This window comes from Scyliorhinus torazame, chromosome 2 (genome assembly GCF_047496885.1).
Source record: "Scyliorhinus torazame isolate Kashiwa2021f chromosome 2, sScyTor2.1, whole genome shotgun sequence".
NCBI lineage: Eukaryota > Metazoa > Chordata > Chondrichthyes > Carcharhiniformes > Scyliorhinidae > Scyliorhinus > Scyliorhinus torazame.
Window position 1 is genome coordinate 27433393 of NC_092708.1, and position 17789 is coordinate 27451181.

The window sequence follows — 17789 nt, forward strand, 5'->3', positions numbered from 1 at the left end:
AATGAAGATGGATCTCCAGGAACATTCTGATGGACTGCCCCCAGCCCACCTAATCTAGAAGGTTCACCTGCAGATGCTCCCCAACCCACCGCTGTGGTGCTCCGGTGTCCAGGGTTGCGGGCGGGCAGCTTCCAACTTGAACTCTGGAGGCGGCCCCAGACATTGTCCAGATGAGTCTCGACACCTGCAGGCCACGTTGTTCCAAACATGTTTCACACTGGTGTTTTTCTCATCGGCTCCACGGAGAATGTGGTGGGAAGTCGTCAGGCCTATATCTCATTAACAGGGTGCAAATGAGGCTCGCACCGGCCTCCCGCAGGTTTCCCCAAGATGCCAAGGCAGGCACCAGCGGAAGATCCCGCTGTAAATTCAAGCCGGTATGAAACTGATTATTGGGCATGCCTCGATCTTCTCGATTTTCTCCCCCCGATGCCCAACATCGAACATGTCAGTGGGGGCTTGGAAGAATTTCACCCAATAAGTTTGCCTTTATCTTCTGTTCTCACTCCATGACCTGAACACTCATTCTCCCTCGATTAGGTGGATTGGACTGTGGGCCTTCACTGATGCAGGAAGCATCAGATGTACTATGCCTGCAGTTGTCAAGAGATGTGGATCTCCAAAATTGGACTGATTCTGCTGAAGCTCTCTCTCAATCCCAATCAACACACTCTGCTTAAATGTAGGTGCTCAGAGTGGTCCAAGAAAGTTAGGAAGTCGCACTCATTACACAGAATGAGCTTCAGTGAAATTCAGACTAAGGTACATAGGAGCAGGAGTAGGCCATTCAGCCCCTCGAGCCTGCCCTGCCATTTAATGAGATCATGGTTGATCTGTAACCTAATTCCACACACCTGTTTTTGCCCCATAACCCTTAATGTCTTTGCTTAACAAGAATCTATCTATCTCAGATTTAAAATTAACAACTGATCTCGCATCAATTCCTGTTTGTACCACCCTTCGAACGAAGAAGTGCTTCCTAACATCTCTCCTGAACGGTCTAGCCCTAATTTTTAGACTACGTCCCCTAGTTTTAGAATCTCCAATCAGTGGAAATAGTTTAACTTTATCTACCCTGCCGAGGTCCCAGGTTCGATCCCGGCTCTGGGTCACTGTCCGTGTGGAGTTTGCACATTCTCCCCGTGCTTGTGTGGGTTTCGCCCCCACAACCCAAAGATGTGCAGGCTAGGTGGATTGGCCACACTAAATTGCCCCTTAATTGGAAAAAATGAATTGGGTACTCTAAATTTTTTATTTTTTTTTAAAAAAGAGAAAAAAAAAACGTTATCTACGCTGTCTTTTCCTGTCAATATCTTCAATACTTCAATCAATCTTAACATTCTAAATTCTAACAAAAACAAGTCTATTTTGAGTATTCTCTCCTCATAACTCAACCCCTGTAGTCCAGGTATCATTTTTGTAAACCTGCGTCGCTCTCCCTCCGAGGCCTTCCTAAGGTGTGGTGCTCAGAACTGCTCACAGTGACTCCAAGTGAGGTCTAAATAAGGTTTTGTATAGCTGCAGCATAAACCCTGTGTCTTTATATTCCAATTATTAGATTATAAAGATGACAAGTCAGAAACAGCTCAAAAATACCAATAAAATTAACAAGAGTTTGAAGCTCCTCACCACAGTATTAAATGAGCGGAGAAGCCATCATAATTTCCAGCAACTGCTTTCCACCCCACTTCAAACAACCAAAAGACTTGAGATTGGACTTAAAATTAAACTTATCCACTTGCACTGCTAACCAAACAGTAAGAGAATGGATTTATACAACTCTATTCACTCGTCCCTACACCTGAGCAAAGCGAGCAAATTCCAGTGCTAGCCACAAATATTCATAATTTTGAGAACGTAACACTACCCCTTGTGTAATGTCAGCACAAGTTTAATGCTCAATGCAGATGATTAGTTCTCAATCCATATCTACTGATGATTATCTGTTTGCATATGCTGAGCTTTAACTAAAGTTTTCCTTGCCAGGCAAGACAAAGATTTGGGGTCACATCCCTTCCCGGCTAAGGTTGTTCTTACAGATATTTAGTGATCACAATTAAAAAGTCTATCTTTTTAAACTGGAGAGTACAAAGCACCGTGCAAGTCCTGTTAAAGCTCTTACTAAAAATACACCACAGGATTTGACATCTGGATAACCTCAGAACTTGACAACAGGATCAATCATACAAATCTAATGCCTTCAGCTCACTCAATACATTTAGAGCCAAAGGAATTTAATTTGCTCCCTTGACTTTTTTTAAGCCCGTTGATTATCATATCACTATCAAATTTTTCTGAGCGCTATTTTATTGCTATCATTAACTAGATTACATTGAATGGATTAGTGACTGTGTTAAAATAAAGAAAAAATAAAAGGCAATATATTGACCAATGCAAAACAAAGGAGGTAAATTGTTGACATAATTTGAAAGACCTCCAGATACCAAGCGGCAACTTCCTCACTGAGCCTCTCGGCAACCAATGTTCTCCTTTCAAAAGACACTCCTGAAAATCTACCCCTTCGACCAATATTTTGTTCATCTGTCCTCATAATAATAATCTATATTGTCACAAGTAGGCTTACATTAACACTGCAATGAAGTTACTGTGAAAAGCCCCTAGTCGCCACATTCCGGCGCTTGTTCGGGTACACTGAGGGAGAATTCAGAATATCCAATTCACCTAACAGCACGTCTTTCGGGACTTGAGAGAGGAAGCCGGAGTACCCGGAGGAAACCCACGCAGACACGTGGAGAACGTGCAGACTACATACAGACAGTGACCCAAGCGGGAATCGAACCTGGGACCCTGGAGCAACAGTGCTAACCACTGTGCTACCTGGCCATTGTTTCTTTATGGCAGCACGGTAGCACAGTGGCTAGCACTGTTGCTTCACAGCTCCAGGGTCCCAGGTTTGATTCCCACTTGGGTCACTATCTGTGCGGAGTCTGCACGTTCTTCCTGTGGGTTTCCTCCGGGTGCTCTGGCGTCCTCCCACAAGTCCCGAAAGACGTGCTGTTAGGTGAATTGGATATTCTGAATTCTCCCTCAGTGTACTCGAACAGGCGGCGGAATGTGACGTCTAAGGCCTTTTCACAGCAACTTCATTGCAGTGTTAATGTAAGCCTACTTGTGACAAAGATTATTATATTTTTATATGGCTCAGTGCCAAAGTTTGTCAACTAACACTCATATGAAACGCCTTGGTGTGTTTTACACCAATAATTTGCATTTGTATTGCATTTCCAAAGTAGACACTTCACAGAAGTGCTACAATGAAATTCGACACGAAACAACATTAAAAATACGATAGACAATGTTGTTGAAAGCTCAGTCTCAAGTAGATGGAGCAGAGAGCCAGTGTCCTTTATTTTCATTTTTCTCATCACTAGTCCACTCGAACAAAATCATTCACCTGGCATACAAAATAAAGCAAGTTTCTTGCCGCTTCCAGTCATTGGCCTAATGCTGCTTCCGAGTTGGAACTGTGCAGTGCACAAACTGTTATCTTAAGCTTGGAAATTGGTGGGAACGCCAATCATATCTACCAAGGATAAAAGCAAATTACGGCAGATGCTGGAATCTGAAACAAAAACAGAAAAAGCCGGAACATTTCAGCAGGTCTGACAGCATCTGTGGATCGAGAACAGAATCAACGTTTCAACTCTGGGTGGCTTTGACAAAGAGCACCGGCTACTGCTCCACTCTCCATATGCAATGAATCATCCTGCACCATTTCTGCCACCACCAACCACTTCCCTCCCCCTGCAGCAGTCCCAAGGGACAATTTCTCTATGATACCTTAGTCCACACCTCAATCACACCAGACACGCCCTCCCCTTACCATGGCACCTTTCCATGCAAGCACAGGAAATGCAACCCCCTCCTTTCACCTCCTCCTGCCACACTGTCCCAGACCCCAAACACTCCTTTCAGGTGAAAATGAAGCAGTTTTCAGCCAACCCAGAAAAGTATCTGTTTTATTTGCAGAAAGCAAGGTTTTGTTTTAAACCTTTTGGAATTTTCTATAGCAGAGCGAGGGTCTGGGATATCTCGTCCCCACAGCAACAATGGGATGTGATTTGTGGTAATATTACTGGAATTTGTATAGATTAAATATTTCTAAGGACCGTTGCCTAAAGGAGTGTTATTTGTGAGTCTAACCAACTAAGAATCATTTAGGGAAATGTTCCGTAACACAAATGTAATCGTGTGTGTTTAGGTTTTCATTTCATTTGTTAATAAATGTTTTAACTTAATTTAATATTCAAAATCTCCAAAAGTTTACTGTAATTTGTGGCTCCTGACTTCAGTACACATATCTTCTCGTAGCAAAATATAAATAGAAAATAATGATATTCTGCCAAATTTCCCTTTGGTATTTGGTTTGCATGGCACTTACCACCTGCCCGATCATAAAACCTTATCCAAACCTGCCATCATCTTGTACACTTCTATCAAACCTCCCCTCAATCACCTTGGCTCCAAGGGGGAAAATAAAAAACCTCTCTCCCTGTAACTAAAATAACTGAAACCCCAGCCCTGAAATCATTCTGGTAAAGTTCCTCTGCACCCTCTCAAGGACCTACACATCCAACATTTGAGAACCTTATGAAGGAAGATAGGTCAAAGCAGGGACTGCAGCCAAAGAGTATGAACGGTCCAGATGGGCTTTTGACGTGGGATGGTGATGCCAACAGAGAGGAAAGTGATGAGAAAGTCAAGTTCTCTGAGCCACAAAATCAACATTGCCTTGCATTTAAACAAGGGCTGTTTAGCACAGGGCTAAATCGCTGGCTTTGAAAGCAGACCAAGGCAGGCCAGCAGCACGGTTCAATTCCTGCAACAGTCTCCCAGAACAGGCGCCGGAATGTGGCGACTAGGGGCTTTTCACAGTAACTTCATTGAAGCCTACTTGTGACAATAAGCGATTTTCATTTCATTTCATTTATATGGTGCCTTTAACATAGTAAAACATTAATCGTTCAAAATACTTCACAGAAACTTCATCAAACAAAAATTGGCACCAAACCACACAGATATTTGGGCAGGTGATTAAAAGACTGGTTAAAGTGATAGATTTGTTCAGTAGCATCTTAAGGCAGTCAGTGATGTCTGTGAGACTTTTGCCAGATAATGTTTCTGTGAAATATCTTGGAAGGTTCTGTTAAAGATGCCATATTGATCAGTCATCAGGAGCTGAGCAGAGAGGGAATAAGGAAGCAGGTGGGTAGGTCTTTGGAGAGGAGATGCAAAGCTGCCAACATCCCGCTGTGGTCCATATAATTATGAAACTTGCCAAAAACGAAGTGCCTCACCTATCCCCTTGCGAGGGGCAGCATTTGCATGTACGTTTCCATTTACTGTTCCAAGATCTAGCATAGTTAGCTGATGGGCCGGCCTCAATTTAATCTCAGTCTGCATGTCAGCAAGGTTTATCTTCAGAGACCGAGGATTATTGAACCTCTGTTTGGTCTTCTGGATATAATTATCTAGAGATTTAAAACAAACACATTTTTGAACAAAGAAATCTATTTTCTTAAAAAGAAATAGAATTCAGAAGATTTCAAAGAAATGGATTCTCAGTCAAAATGGCACAGAAGGAGGCCATTCAGCCAATGCCATCTCAGCGTACAACAGTGTTAGGCAACCTGAGCTACTTAGTGGGCCACATGAGTAGCCCGCCTTTTTCCTAGTGGGCCACAAGATTGAAATCAGGCTTGTTCACTAAACATAACCCCATGAAAGATTAAATACATTTACTACTTGCCGAATATTTCATAAGTTATAGAAAATGCTTAATCATTTCTATACTATTAGAACTGTCATCAACTTCAAATGGTGAAAACAAAAGAAATATTGATACATTGGGCGAAGAGGGAGCACATGGCTCTCACAGTTAATGTTGTGAGCAATCAGCATGTTCCTCAATTCACTCGCCCTCCTCGCTTTATGTGCGAATCACTTCAGTCACACAGGTAGGAAAAAAAAAACTACATGGATGGAAATCAGCAGAACGTGACAACTGTGCGTGGGCAATTGTCAACAAAATGTCTCGTGGGCCGCACTTGGCCCCTAGGCCGCAGGCTGCCCACCACTGGCACACAACAATCCTATCAGCCCCATTCACCCGCTCAGCTAGCCCCAAGTCTATTTCCCTCAAGTGCCTGCTCAATTTCCTTTTGAAATTATTTATCAACTATGCTTCCATGACCCTCGTAGGCAGTGAATCCAGGTTTTAGAACAAAAACATTTACCTTTGAACCCCCTACCCTGCCCCTCTTCAGTAGCAAGGGTGGATAGAATTCACCCTGCAGTTTGAGAGGGAGAAGCTGGAATCAGATGTAATGGTATTACAATTAAATAAGGGTAACTACAAAGACATGAGGGAGGAGCTGGTCAGAGTTGATTGGAAAAGGAGACAAGCAGGGAAGACAGTGGAACAGCAATGGCAGGAGTTTTGGGGGGTTATTCGGGATGCACAACAGAAATTCATCCCAAGGAGGAGGAAACATGTTGAGGGGAGGACGTGGCACCCATGGATGATGAGGGAAGTCAAAGACAGCATAAAAGAAAAAGCATACAAGGTGGTGAGGATTAGTGGGAAGCCAGAGGATTGGGAAGTCTTTAAAACCGAGCAGAGGACAATTAAAAAAACCAATAAGGGAAGAGAAGATGAAATATGAGTGCAAGCTAGCTTGTAATATCAAAGAAGATAGCAAGAGTATTTTTTTAATATATAAAAGGTAAGAGAGGGGAAAGAATAGACATTAGATCACTGGGAAAATTAGGTTGAAGAAATAGTAATAGGAAATAAAAAAATGGCAGAGGAACTGAATTGATACTTTGCATCAGTCTTCACGGTGGAAGACACCAGTGGGATGCCAGAGCTCCAGGAGAATTATGGGGCAGACGTCAGTGCAGTGGCCATCATAAAGAAGGTTCTGGGGAAACTGAATGGTCTGAAGGTGGATAAATTACCTGGACCGGATGACTACACCCCAGGGTTCTAGCTGAGGAGATTGTGGAGGCATTGGTGGTGATCTTTCAGGAATCACTGGAGGCAGGAAGGGTCCCAGAAGACTGGGAAGTGGCTAATGTAACACCACTGTTTAAGAAGGGAGGGAGGCAGAAGATGGGAAATTAGAGGCCGGTTAGCTTGACTTCGGTCATTGGTAAGATTTTAAAGTCTGTTATTAAAGATGAGATCGCGGAGTACTTGGAAGTGCAGGATAAAATAGGATTGAGTCAGCACAGATTCGTCAAGGGGAGGTCATGTCTGACAAATCTGTTAAGAGTTCTTTGAGGAGGTAACGAGGAAGTTAGACAAAGGAGAACCAGTGGGCGTAGAATTATAGTGCAGAAGGAGGACATTCAGCCCATCCAGTCTGCACCGGAGCACGCTATCTAACCCCACAGCTACACCCATCCCCGCAACCCAGCAACCCCACCCAAATCCTTTGGACACTAAGGGCAATTTAGCATGGCCAAGCAACCTAACCTGCACATCTTTGAACTGTGGGAGGAAACCGGACCAACCGGAGGAAACCCACACAGACACGGGGAGAACGTGCAGATTCCGCACAGACAGTGACCCATGCCGGGAACTGAATCTGGGACCCTGGAGCTGTAAAGCAACAGTGCTAACCACTGTGCCACCGTGATCTATTTAGATTTCCAGAAGGCCTTTCACACGGTGACCTACAGGAGGCTGTTAAATAAATTAAGAGCTCATGGTGTTAAGGGTACGATACTGGCATGGATAGAGGATTGGCTGACAGGCAGAAGACAGAGAGTGGGGATAAAGGGGTCTTTTCAGAATGGCAACCGGTGATTATTGGTGTGCCTCAGGGGTCTGTGCTGGGCCCACAACTTTTCACAATATACATTAATGATCTGGAATTTCCCATCTTCTGAGGCACTGTTGCTAAGTTTGTAGATGATACAGAGATATGCAGAGGGACAGGTAGTATTGAGGAAGCAGGGGGACTGCAGAAGGACTTGAACAGGTTAGGAGAGTGGGCAATGAAGTGGCAGATGGAACATAATGTGGAGGTTATGCACTTTGATAGGAAGAATGGAGGCATAGACTATTTTGTAAATGGGAAAGGCTTAGGAAATCAGAAGCACAAAGGGACTTAGGAGTCATAGTTCAAGATTCTCCTAAAGTTAACGTGCAGGTTCAGTCAGCAGTTAAGAAGGCAAATGCAATGATAGCATTCATGTCGAGAGGGCTAGAATACGAGACCAGTGATGTACTTCTGAGGCTGTATAAGGCTATGGTCAGACCCCATTTGGAGTCAAAAGAGAAAATGCTGGAAAATCTCAGCAGGTCTGGCAGCATCTGTAGGAAGAGAAAAGAGCTAACATTTTGAGTCTAGATGACCCTTTGTCGATATTGCATGCAGTTTTGGGCCCGTATCTAAGGAAGGATGTGCTGGCCTTGGAAAGGGTCCAGAGGAGGTTCACAAGAATGATCCCATATGAGAAGCAGTTGACTCTGGGTCTGTACTCGTTGGGAATTTAGGATGGGGGTGGGCGTCTTCGTGAAACTTACAGGATACTGAGAGACCTGGGTAGAGTGGACATGGAGAGGATGTTTCCACTAGTGGGAAAAACTAGAACCCAAGGCCACAGCCTCAGACTCAAGAAATAATCCTTTAAAATTGAGAAGAAGAAGAATTTCTTCAGCCGGAGGGTGGTGAATCTGTGGAACTCTTTGCTGCAGAAGGCTGTGGAGGTCAAATCACTGAGTGTCTTTAAGACAGAGATAGATAGGCTCTTGATTAATAAGGGGATCAGGGGTTATGGGGAGAAGGCAGGAGAATGGGGATAAGAAATCAATCAGCCGTGATTGGATGGTGGAGCAGACTTGATGGGCTGAATGGCCTAATTCTGCTCCTATGTCTTACGGACTGCTCTAAAGTGGCCCATGGGACAGTTTGAAACTGGAGGTTGTAATGGAGCCATGCCAGAGCAGCCCAGCAAGGAGGAAACACTCCATCGTGGCAATAAAATAAACTTTAACGCAACTTTTAGCATCACAATATTGCTATGGTGCAGAGGGGGGCCATTCGGCCCATCATTTGTGCCGGCTCTTCAAATAAGCATAATGACTCAATGTCATTCTCCTGCCTTTTCCCCGTACCTCTGTATTTGTATACAGTTTCTTCTACCTCACCAAAAGGTGAAGTAGTTTGAATGTAAAACAATTTTCATTTGAAACAATCAGTACTCTTCAAAGGCACTGCAGTGACTAACTGCAATTCTTTGGCCAGCAATTTGCGAAACAAGTAACTTTTAAGATAACTTCCCACTCTAAGCTTATATCCTTCAACCTTCCATCACTTGCCATAAAGCAAGTTTCTATTTTTACCCAGGCTGTCTGGGGCAGTGGGGAGGGGAGCTGAGGGCATCTTGCAAGCGTAAGTCAACCTGCATACCTCAGAGTTAGAGATGGTAAATGTGACACTTGCCCACCTTCTCAGTTGAAGATAGAGAGACTGATTTTATCCCAGTAGCCCGAGATGGACTGAACCCCTTAATGCTGAACTCAAAGGATTATATGCTCAGTTAATGTGCCATATGGTCCCCATTATTTATTGTACATTATTCTACAACATACCCCAAGATAATACATTATAGTTTGATCTCAATTATACAGCAGACTTCCTTGTTATAATCTCCCTCCCGCCCAAATTGCTACACAAGAGAAATACGTGACTTCTGCACCTGGCTTCACAGTACAAAAATGAAAAATATTTCATGTAATACAATTAGATTAACGTATTTTCAAATTCTATCTGCTTCTTCCTCAGTAATATGTAATTACCACTTTTCATATCTTTCCTCTCCACAAATTTGCACTTTAGAAGACAGATTATTATTGCTTTCATCATCATTTAATCCATTTACTGAAAAGAAACCTGCGAGCTCACCAAATTCTATGAAGGAATATGGCCTGACTGCAATGTTTATCCGCATCGTGTCATATAATGTAATGAATTCTCGTTGCAGTTCATCCAAGAAACAGAAAGCGAGGACATTTGGGTAGTTTTCAGCGCAGATCATCATATACCCCAGTCCTAATGAACTTATAAAACTGAGGAGAAGAAGAACAAATTAATTTATGCATAATACAAAAATTAGTGACACAATTACTGTCATGAAATGGTTCATGAATAATTGAGCAAATGGTGCACATTGCTAAAATTACTCTATCCTACAATTCGCTAATGTATCGAATGCACTTGCCTCCTCTGAAGCAGGAAAAAAACCCTTAAAAACCATGTTTCTATCATACATCAAACTTGGTCAAATGCACAAAGTTAACCACAGCTGGGAGTCTCAGATTGTTGCGGCACAAAAACAGCAGGTTTGCACCACTGTTCTCCCGCCACGAGCCACGGAATCGAATCCCTCTCTCCTCCCATGTGTTAAAGAATTTAAGGACTCTGCACCAGAAGCTTTCAATGGAGAATTCCACGTGCTAACCATCTTTTCAGCTTTAAAAAAAGACTGTGACCTCCTTAATAATTCTTTTCAAGATGGTCATAAAACCAGTGCCCTCTTGGCGGTACCGACTCACTGACGGAAACATGCGTTTGAGTATTTACTTCATGGTACCTCGTCATATCTTGCAGGCTGAGATTGAATCACCTGTCAACCTTTCAACACTTAGGGCAGCCCGGTGGCGCAGTGGTTAGTGCTGCTGCCTCACGGTGCCGAGATCCCAGGTTCGATCCCAGCTCTGGGTCACTGTCTGTGTGGAGTTCGCACATTCTCCCAGTGTCTGCGTGGGTTTTGCCCCACAACCCAAAGGTGTGCCGGCTAGGTGGATTGGCCACACTAAATTGACCCTTAATTGGAAAAATGAATTGGGTACTCTAAATTTATTTTTTAAAACTGTCCAAGCACTATCGAAAAAATCCAATTTAAGTCTCTCTCTTTACCTATAATGTCCCAGTGAATCCATGTTGAAATGTTTACATTGGTTTTACATTATTCCATAACTAGGATTTAACTAGTTTCTCTCACCTTGCATTGCTGTGTGAAAGCAAACCTCAGTTTTAGAAAATCATGTAAACTGCCACAGTGATTCTTAAGCAGGTCAACAAGTTCTGAACTTCAAGGTTGATTGTAAAGTAACTTTGCATGTTAATAGGAGAAATAAAGGCTGGTCTTACTGCTGTTGGTTTGAAATCAGAAAAATGAAAATTGACCAACTTACTTACAGGAGGATAGATTGTATCAGTGCTCCAACAATGTGAGCCCAGAACATGCGAGTGAATAAGGGTTGCTTCAGAAATTGAAGCACATTATTGTGCACAGACCTCAAGACGTACATCAAAATGGACGACAATATTTTTTGGAGGCAATGTAAGTGTCAAACCCACTTGCCTTGTTAGGAAATTTAACTTCTCCTGCATCCTGTTGCCCCGAATCCCACGCAGTTAAGGAGAGGAGGCCTTGGAACAAGTTGGTGTCTCTTCTGGCTCACGGATGGAAATTTTATCTTCTCCATTTGGAGGAATTCCGACAGGTCGGCCAGCCGGTCTGCAGCTTTGGGTGGTGCTGCTGATTGCCAGCCAAGCAGATTCTTCAGCGGGCGATTAGGGAGGCAAAGGCTGGGGTATCGGCCCCCCCTCTCCATAAAGAGTTCTGTCTGGTCTTATATCCCGAAGACTACCACTTTTGGGCTTGGCTCCACCCTCACAACCTCGGACATTGCCTCGAAGAAGGTTATTCAGAATCCGACCAGTCTAAGGTAAGCCCAGAACATGCCAGTATTGTTGGCGGGCCTCCATGGCGCCATTCACAATTGACTTCCATCTCCCGGGAAGAACTGGAAGCCGCTCACCAACTTTTTCCAAGACCTATTCGTAGCTATCAACCAGCAAAGCAGAGGAAGAGGTGGTGGTGGTGGCTGGGCAGAGAAAGACACAGTGGAGAAACTGCGCATAAAAGGAAGGGGGAGGAGGAAGTGGGGGTGGGGAGGCAATGCCCCGGGAAAAATGGCCATGGACACGACTGAAGAGGACGGGGCCCCGAGGACAATTAGAGAGCCAGGGAGAGCAGAAACATTGGGGCAACTCACTTTGGGGCCAGCGTCAGGAAGGGTGGCCAAGACAGAACAACTGTATGGGGCCCATGGCCCGGGAGGGGGGAGAAATAAGTAGTTGTAAATATGTATGGTGGTCAGTGTTTGTTTGTATGTTCTCTCATTGTACTTTAGTCTATATTTTTCATCAGTCTTTCGTTAAGTTGCCTTCCCAAACACTATGTGTGGCTATGAAACCTGTAAACTAATCGTACAAACTGAAATATGCAACATAAAAGTTGTGAAAACCAACAAAGACATTTAAAAAAAGAGCAGGCAACTGGCTCGCACGCCTTCAGTTACTCTGAAGATCACAAAGGTGGAATGGGGAAAAACTCAACCATTGAAGCTCTCGTCCAACTTGTGAAGAAACAAAAATGCATCACTTCCCCGCCGCAACACAGCTGAGATAAGCTTGTGGGCATGAGCCCAGAATTCCACAGAGCCATGAGCTGGTGTTCTAAAGTCCGGTGCAATAGTGCTGCCCAACATCATTTGAAGAGAAAATAACTTTTGACTTCCATATGCTCGTTACTCTACAGGAGATCAATGACCCTAAATATACAGTAATGGCTGGAGTTTTGCTGACAGAATCTTCCGGTCCAGCCAACAGCGTACCCCCGCTGCGGGTTTCCCGGCATCGGGGGAGTGCATAGAACCCTGTTGACAGCGGCGGGATCAGATAATCCAGCCGCCAGCCAATGGCGGGCTGCCTTTGCCACCATGAAACACGCTGCGGGGCCGTAGAAAATCCTGTCCAATGTCTTTAAATTACTGTTTGGTAAACTCAAGAGGTTTTTGCCTCAGAAACCAGGCAATGAAATACAGGCCCATGTTAACTTAACAATTAAGATGATTTCAAAACATTTAAAAGTACATTCCTTACTTGCATTCTGATGTTATCTTGGGACGCAGAGCTGTAATATTGGTTTGAAGCAAATCTGCTTCACTTTCAATGAGAGTATTAAAAACAGACAGAATATAGTCAAGGGTTAACTTGTCACAGGAATAAAACTTGTGAAAGTCCCATTCCACTCGGAACATAATTTGGACTCGATTTATCCAACTTCGAGGTAATGCTGTTAGTATTCCAAACACTGAACTTGAGAGTATCATAGAACCACAAAGTTACCATAATCTTTAGATAATCTCAGAACTCCATTTAATAGGAAGATAATGTTGAGTTTTTATCCTGAAAGTTTTATCCTTGGAACTGGTCAAATTAGGAATTTCTTGTGTCTGCAATATTAGACCCATTTCTTCTGCCTGCTAAAACTACCAACCTCAGTGTTAATCATGTTAGCTATATCTTCACTAGGACCTTTGCACTTCTGTACTTTTTAAATAAGCTACATAACAAGGTATTTTAAGTAGAATAGCAAAGATTCAACCTTGAAGGATAGATGCAGAATCTAATGTTCCAATTGTTAACCGGTTGCTAGTCCATACATACTATTCTGCAAAGAAAAGGAGGTTTAAACTATTTGTTTTCATGCTTTTACAGATTTAGAACATAGAACATACAATGCAGAAGGAGGCCATTCGGCCCATCGAGTCTGCACCGACCCACTTAAGCCCTCACTTCCACCCTAGCCCCGTAACTCAATAACCCTTCCTAACCTTTTTTTTGGTCACTAAGAGCAACTTATCATGGCCAATCCACCTAACCTGCACGTCTTTGGACTGTGGGAGGAAACCGGAGCACCCGGAGAAAACCCACGCAGACACGGGGAGAACGTGCAGATTCCGCACAGACAGTGACCCAGCGGGGAATTGAACCTGGGAACCTGGCGCTGCGAAGCCACAGTGCTATCCACTTGTGCTACTGTGCTGCCCTAGTATCTATTTAAGGAGTCAGATTATAAAGTCACACAGCACAGAAAAGACCCTTCAGCCCATTGAGTCTGTGCTGATCAAAAACAACCACCTCACTATTCTAATCCCATTTTCCAACACTTGGTCCATAACCTAGTATGCCTTGGCAGCGCCAGCACCCATCTAAATACTTCTGACATTTTATGAGGGTCTCTGCCTCCACCACCCTTTCAGGTAGTGTAACCAATCTCTGATCCCCTCAAAACCTCCTCTTTTTCCACCCCCCCCCAGCAAAGGGGCTGGTTTAGCACACTAGGGGCTGGCTTAGCACACTGGGCTAAATCGCTGGCTTTGAAAGCAGACCAAGGCAGGCCAGCAGCACGGCTCAATTCCCGTACCAGCCTCCCCAAACAGATGCCGGAATGTGGCGACTAGGGGCTTTTCACAGTAACTTCATTTGAAGCCTACTTGTGACAATAAGCGATTTTCATTTCATTTTCATTTCAAATGCAGGTAGACTTATGGGGAAAAAGCCTCATTGATACTGATAAAGGCAGTGTTAACCAGTTCCAAGTCAGCATGTGCTATAAACAGAAAAACAACCATAATGTGGCCATCTCACTCAGAGATTAGCACAGTGGTTAGCACTTTTTCTTCACAGCGCCAAGGTCACAGGTTCAACTCCCGGCTTGGGTCACTGTGTGTGTAGTCTGCATGTTCTCCCCATGTCCATGTGGGTTTCCTCTGGGCGCTCCGGTTTCCTCCCACAAGTCCCGAAAGACGTGCTGTTAGATAATTTGGACATTCAGAATTCTCCCTCTGTGTACCCGAACAGGCGGTGGAGTGTGGCGACTAGGGGCTTTTCACAGTAACTTCATTGCAGTGTTAATATCAGCCTACTTGTGACACTAATAAAGCTTATGATTATTCTTAAATGGTTCAGTGGCAAGTGACTTACTGAAGTCTGTATTCTTCCTAAAGTGTGAACACTACTCCAGCTGAGACCTGACCAGTGTGTTATGAAGGTTTTGCCAAACGTCCATGCTGTTCATATTCTATATTGCTATTGATGCCAAGGAACCCGTCACAACCTTTCCTAACACCTTCAAATAACTTGTGTACACACGCCTCCATGTCTAACTGTTCCTGCACCACTTTGAAATTGTGCCATTTATTTTACATTGTCTTCCTCCTTTTTCTTCCCAAAATGTATTGCTTCACATCGCTGAGTTCATTTTATTCTGCCATGTGTCTTCCCATTTCACCAGTCTCCTCCTGAAGTCCATTATTATCCTTCTTGCTGTTTACTACATTTTTGAGATCTGTGCAAGCTGTACACGGTGAAATCCGTTTACTGGCTCCTGGAGAACAGCACAGTCGACTTCCCTGCCGTCTGAAAAACAATCAGTCACCGCTACTACTCCCTGCGCTCTGTCCCTCAGCCAGATTTGCAACAATACTGCCAGTGTCCCACGCGCTTTAATTTTGCTAACAAGTCTCTTATGCACTACTTTGTCAAATGTATTGTTAAAGTCCATATGCACATCAAGTCCCTCCACCGCTATAAAGAATTCAATCAAGTTAGTCAAACATGATTTGCTTTTAACAAATCTGTGCCGACATTCACTTAGCCCATACTTTTCCAAGTGGCAATTAATTATTTTCCAGATTGCCTCTAAACATTTTGCACCACAGAAGTTACGCTTACAACTTCCGGGGTTATCCCTCTGTCATTTATTTGAAATAAACGCTTTGTGGTAATACATGAAACTACAGGTGGGGTTCCAATGTTTCTGCTTTGTATCATTTGAATGCCGCTTACAACGTTTACACAGGCGAAGGTTGGAAACTACTTTGTAAACAACCATATCAGCTGATTGAAATGAGCAGATATCCAGGTCATGGATTTGTTTTTCGAAGAAATGTCTCTGCAGTCTTATGCTTTCAACAAGTCCATTAATTTTAGATTAAAGAGATGTCAGTCATCACCTCCCCTCACTTCCCTGTCTGACCTCTTTGCTAGGTTACGCAGCACATCGACAGGGCTGACCTCAGATTGCAGTGGGAACTGCAGGAACATGATGACAAGATGATTAATGAAACAGGCAAACCTGGCTCTAGGAGTCACAGACCTCCGGAATAATAGGTAATGCTGGCTCTGTTGTATTTATTTCATTTTAAGGCAAGTTTCAACCAGTACAGCAAACAAAAGCAGCTTTAACATCTTCATCTTACACACGCCCAAGCCAATAAGAGGCTGTATACACATCCACCAACTATTCTTTATTTCATACAATATACACAAGGCAGTGACTCATTCATGTGCTGCAAAAACACAACTGACTCTTTGGCTGACACTGACCTGTATACAAGTTTGAACAAAAGCTTTCTGCGGGAGACATTCATTGGCATTTAGGTTTACACAGCTTTGTTCCATTGTTGACAACATTTCTCATCTGTGCCTGCCTCTAAAATTCAGAATTACTTTTTTGTTTTCAATTGAGCAATACAAATGTAATGAACATTGCAACTGAAGAGTGCGGAGAAGGGAAATCTGAAATGCTTTATCGATATGATTTATAATGAAGGACATTAATGAAAGTCATTAATTTCTGTTGCTCAAACGTTTAGCCTCCATTACACTGATTTCTGCTTTCTCCAGGTGCTGAGAGAGCTGATTTCTGCTCTCTCCAGGTGCAGTCAAACCTCACATAATAAGGGGCTGCACAACAGCGATATCGTAATCGGCAATGGGGCGACGAATCAACTCCCGACGCCCAAATCGGAGCCATTCCGCCACACTCGGCAGGGATCCGTGCCACTGGCCGGGGGGGGCTTCCGCGAGGGCTGGGGGGGACTGGTGGGGGGTGGCCAGTGGGGTTGCAGATTGTTCGGCCGTTTCCGGCACCGCTGCTAGACCCTCACCGGCCCCGGAATCGAAGGGGGGGGGGGGGGGGTCGCCGCTGATTCTTTGGTCGTAAAACACCCACAAATTCTCCGTTCAAGCTAGCACTTAGCTGCTGAAACGGAGGATCCAGCCCAAGGTGTCCCTAAAGCCATTAGCTTTCAATGGAGTCAGAAAAGTACACTGCAGAATTTGAGCACATAACCTCAGTACAGTTACAGAGGGAGCGCTGCATTGTCTACAGCTACTGTAGATAAAATGTAGGATAAAATGAGAGCCAACCCGATTGCTCAAGCAGATGTAAAGGATCCACACCGCATTGCATGAAGAAGAACATAGAATTCCCCCAGTGTCCTGGTCAACATCCTCACCTGGAATGCTGTGCAGAGTTCTGGTTACCACACTATAGGAAGGATGTGAACACATTGGAGAGCGTGCAGAAGAGGTTTACAAGGATGGGCCCAGGGATGAGAAACTTCAGTTACGAGGATAGATTGGAGAGGTTGGGACTGTTCTCCTTGGAGAGAAGGCTGAGAGGAGATTTGATAGAGATGTTCAAAATCATGAGGGGAGCTAGACAGAACAGATAGGGAGAAACTATCCCCGCTCGTAAAAGGATCAAGAACAAGAGGGCACAGATTCAAGCTGATTTCCCAAAGCAAATGTGATGTGAGAAAAAGAAATTCACCCAGCGAGTGGTTCGGGTTTGGAATGCACTGCCTGCAGTGTGGTGGAGGCAGGTTCAATCGTGGCATTCAAGAGGGCGTTAGTTGATTATTTGCCTAGAAACAATGTGCAGGGGTACGGGGAAAAAGCAGAAGAATGGCACTAAGTCATAATGCTCATTTGGAGAGCTGGCGTGGACATGATGGGTTTCACCTTCTGCACCGTAACAAATATCTAATGCTTCACCTGACTAATATCACCAAAATCAGATTAACATTTGGCTACTGAACAACAGTGGCTTCA

At 44.0% G+C, this 17789-nt stretch overlaps 1 protein-coding gene across 4 annotated transcripts in view; it reads right to left on the reverse strand.

Annotated features, from left to right (window-relative positions):
• sec22a (SEC22 homolog A, vesicle trafficking protein) overlaps window positions 1-17789 on the reverse strand; it is a 103234-nt gene that overhangs the window by 38910 nt on the left and 46535 nt on the right. For 3 of the 4 annotated variants that reach the window (XM_072469848.1, XM_072469857.1, XM_072469866.1), the window contains exons 3-4: window positions 9939-10102; window positions 5319-5492 (exon numbers count right to left, since the gene is read on the reverse strand). In XM_072469848.1, coding sequence (XP_072325949.1) covers window positions 5319-5492; window positions 9939-10102 — 338 coding nt within the window. The remainder of the gene's footprint in view (window positions 1-5318; window positions 5493-9938; window positions 10103-17789) is intronic. The other variant, XM_072469875.1, reaches the window with a different exon arrangement.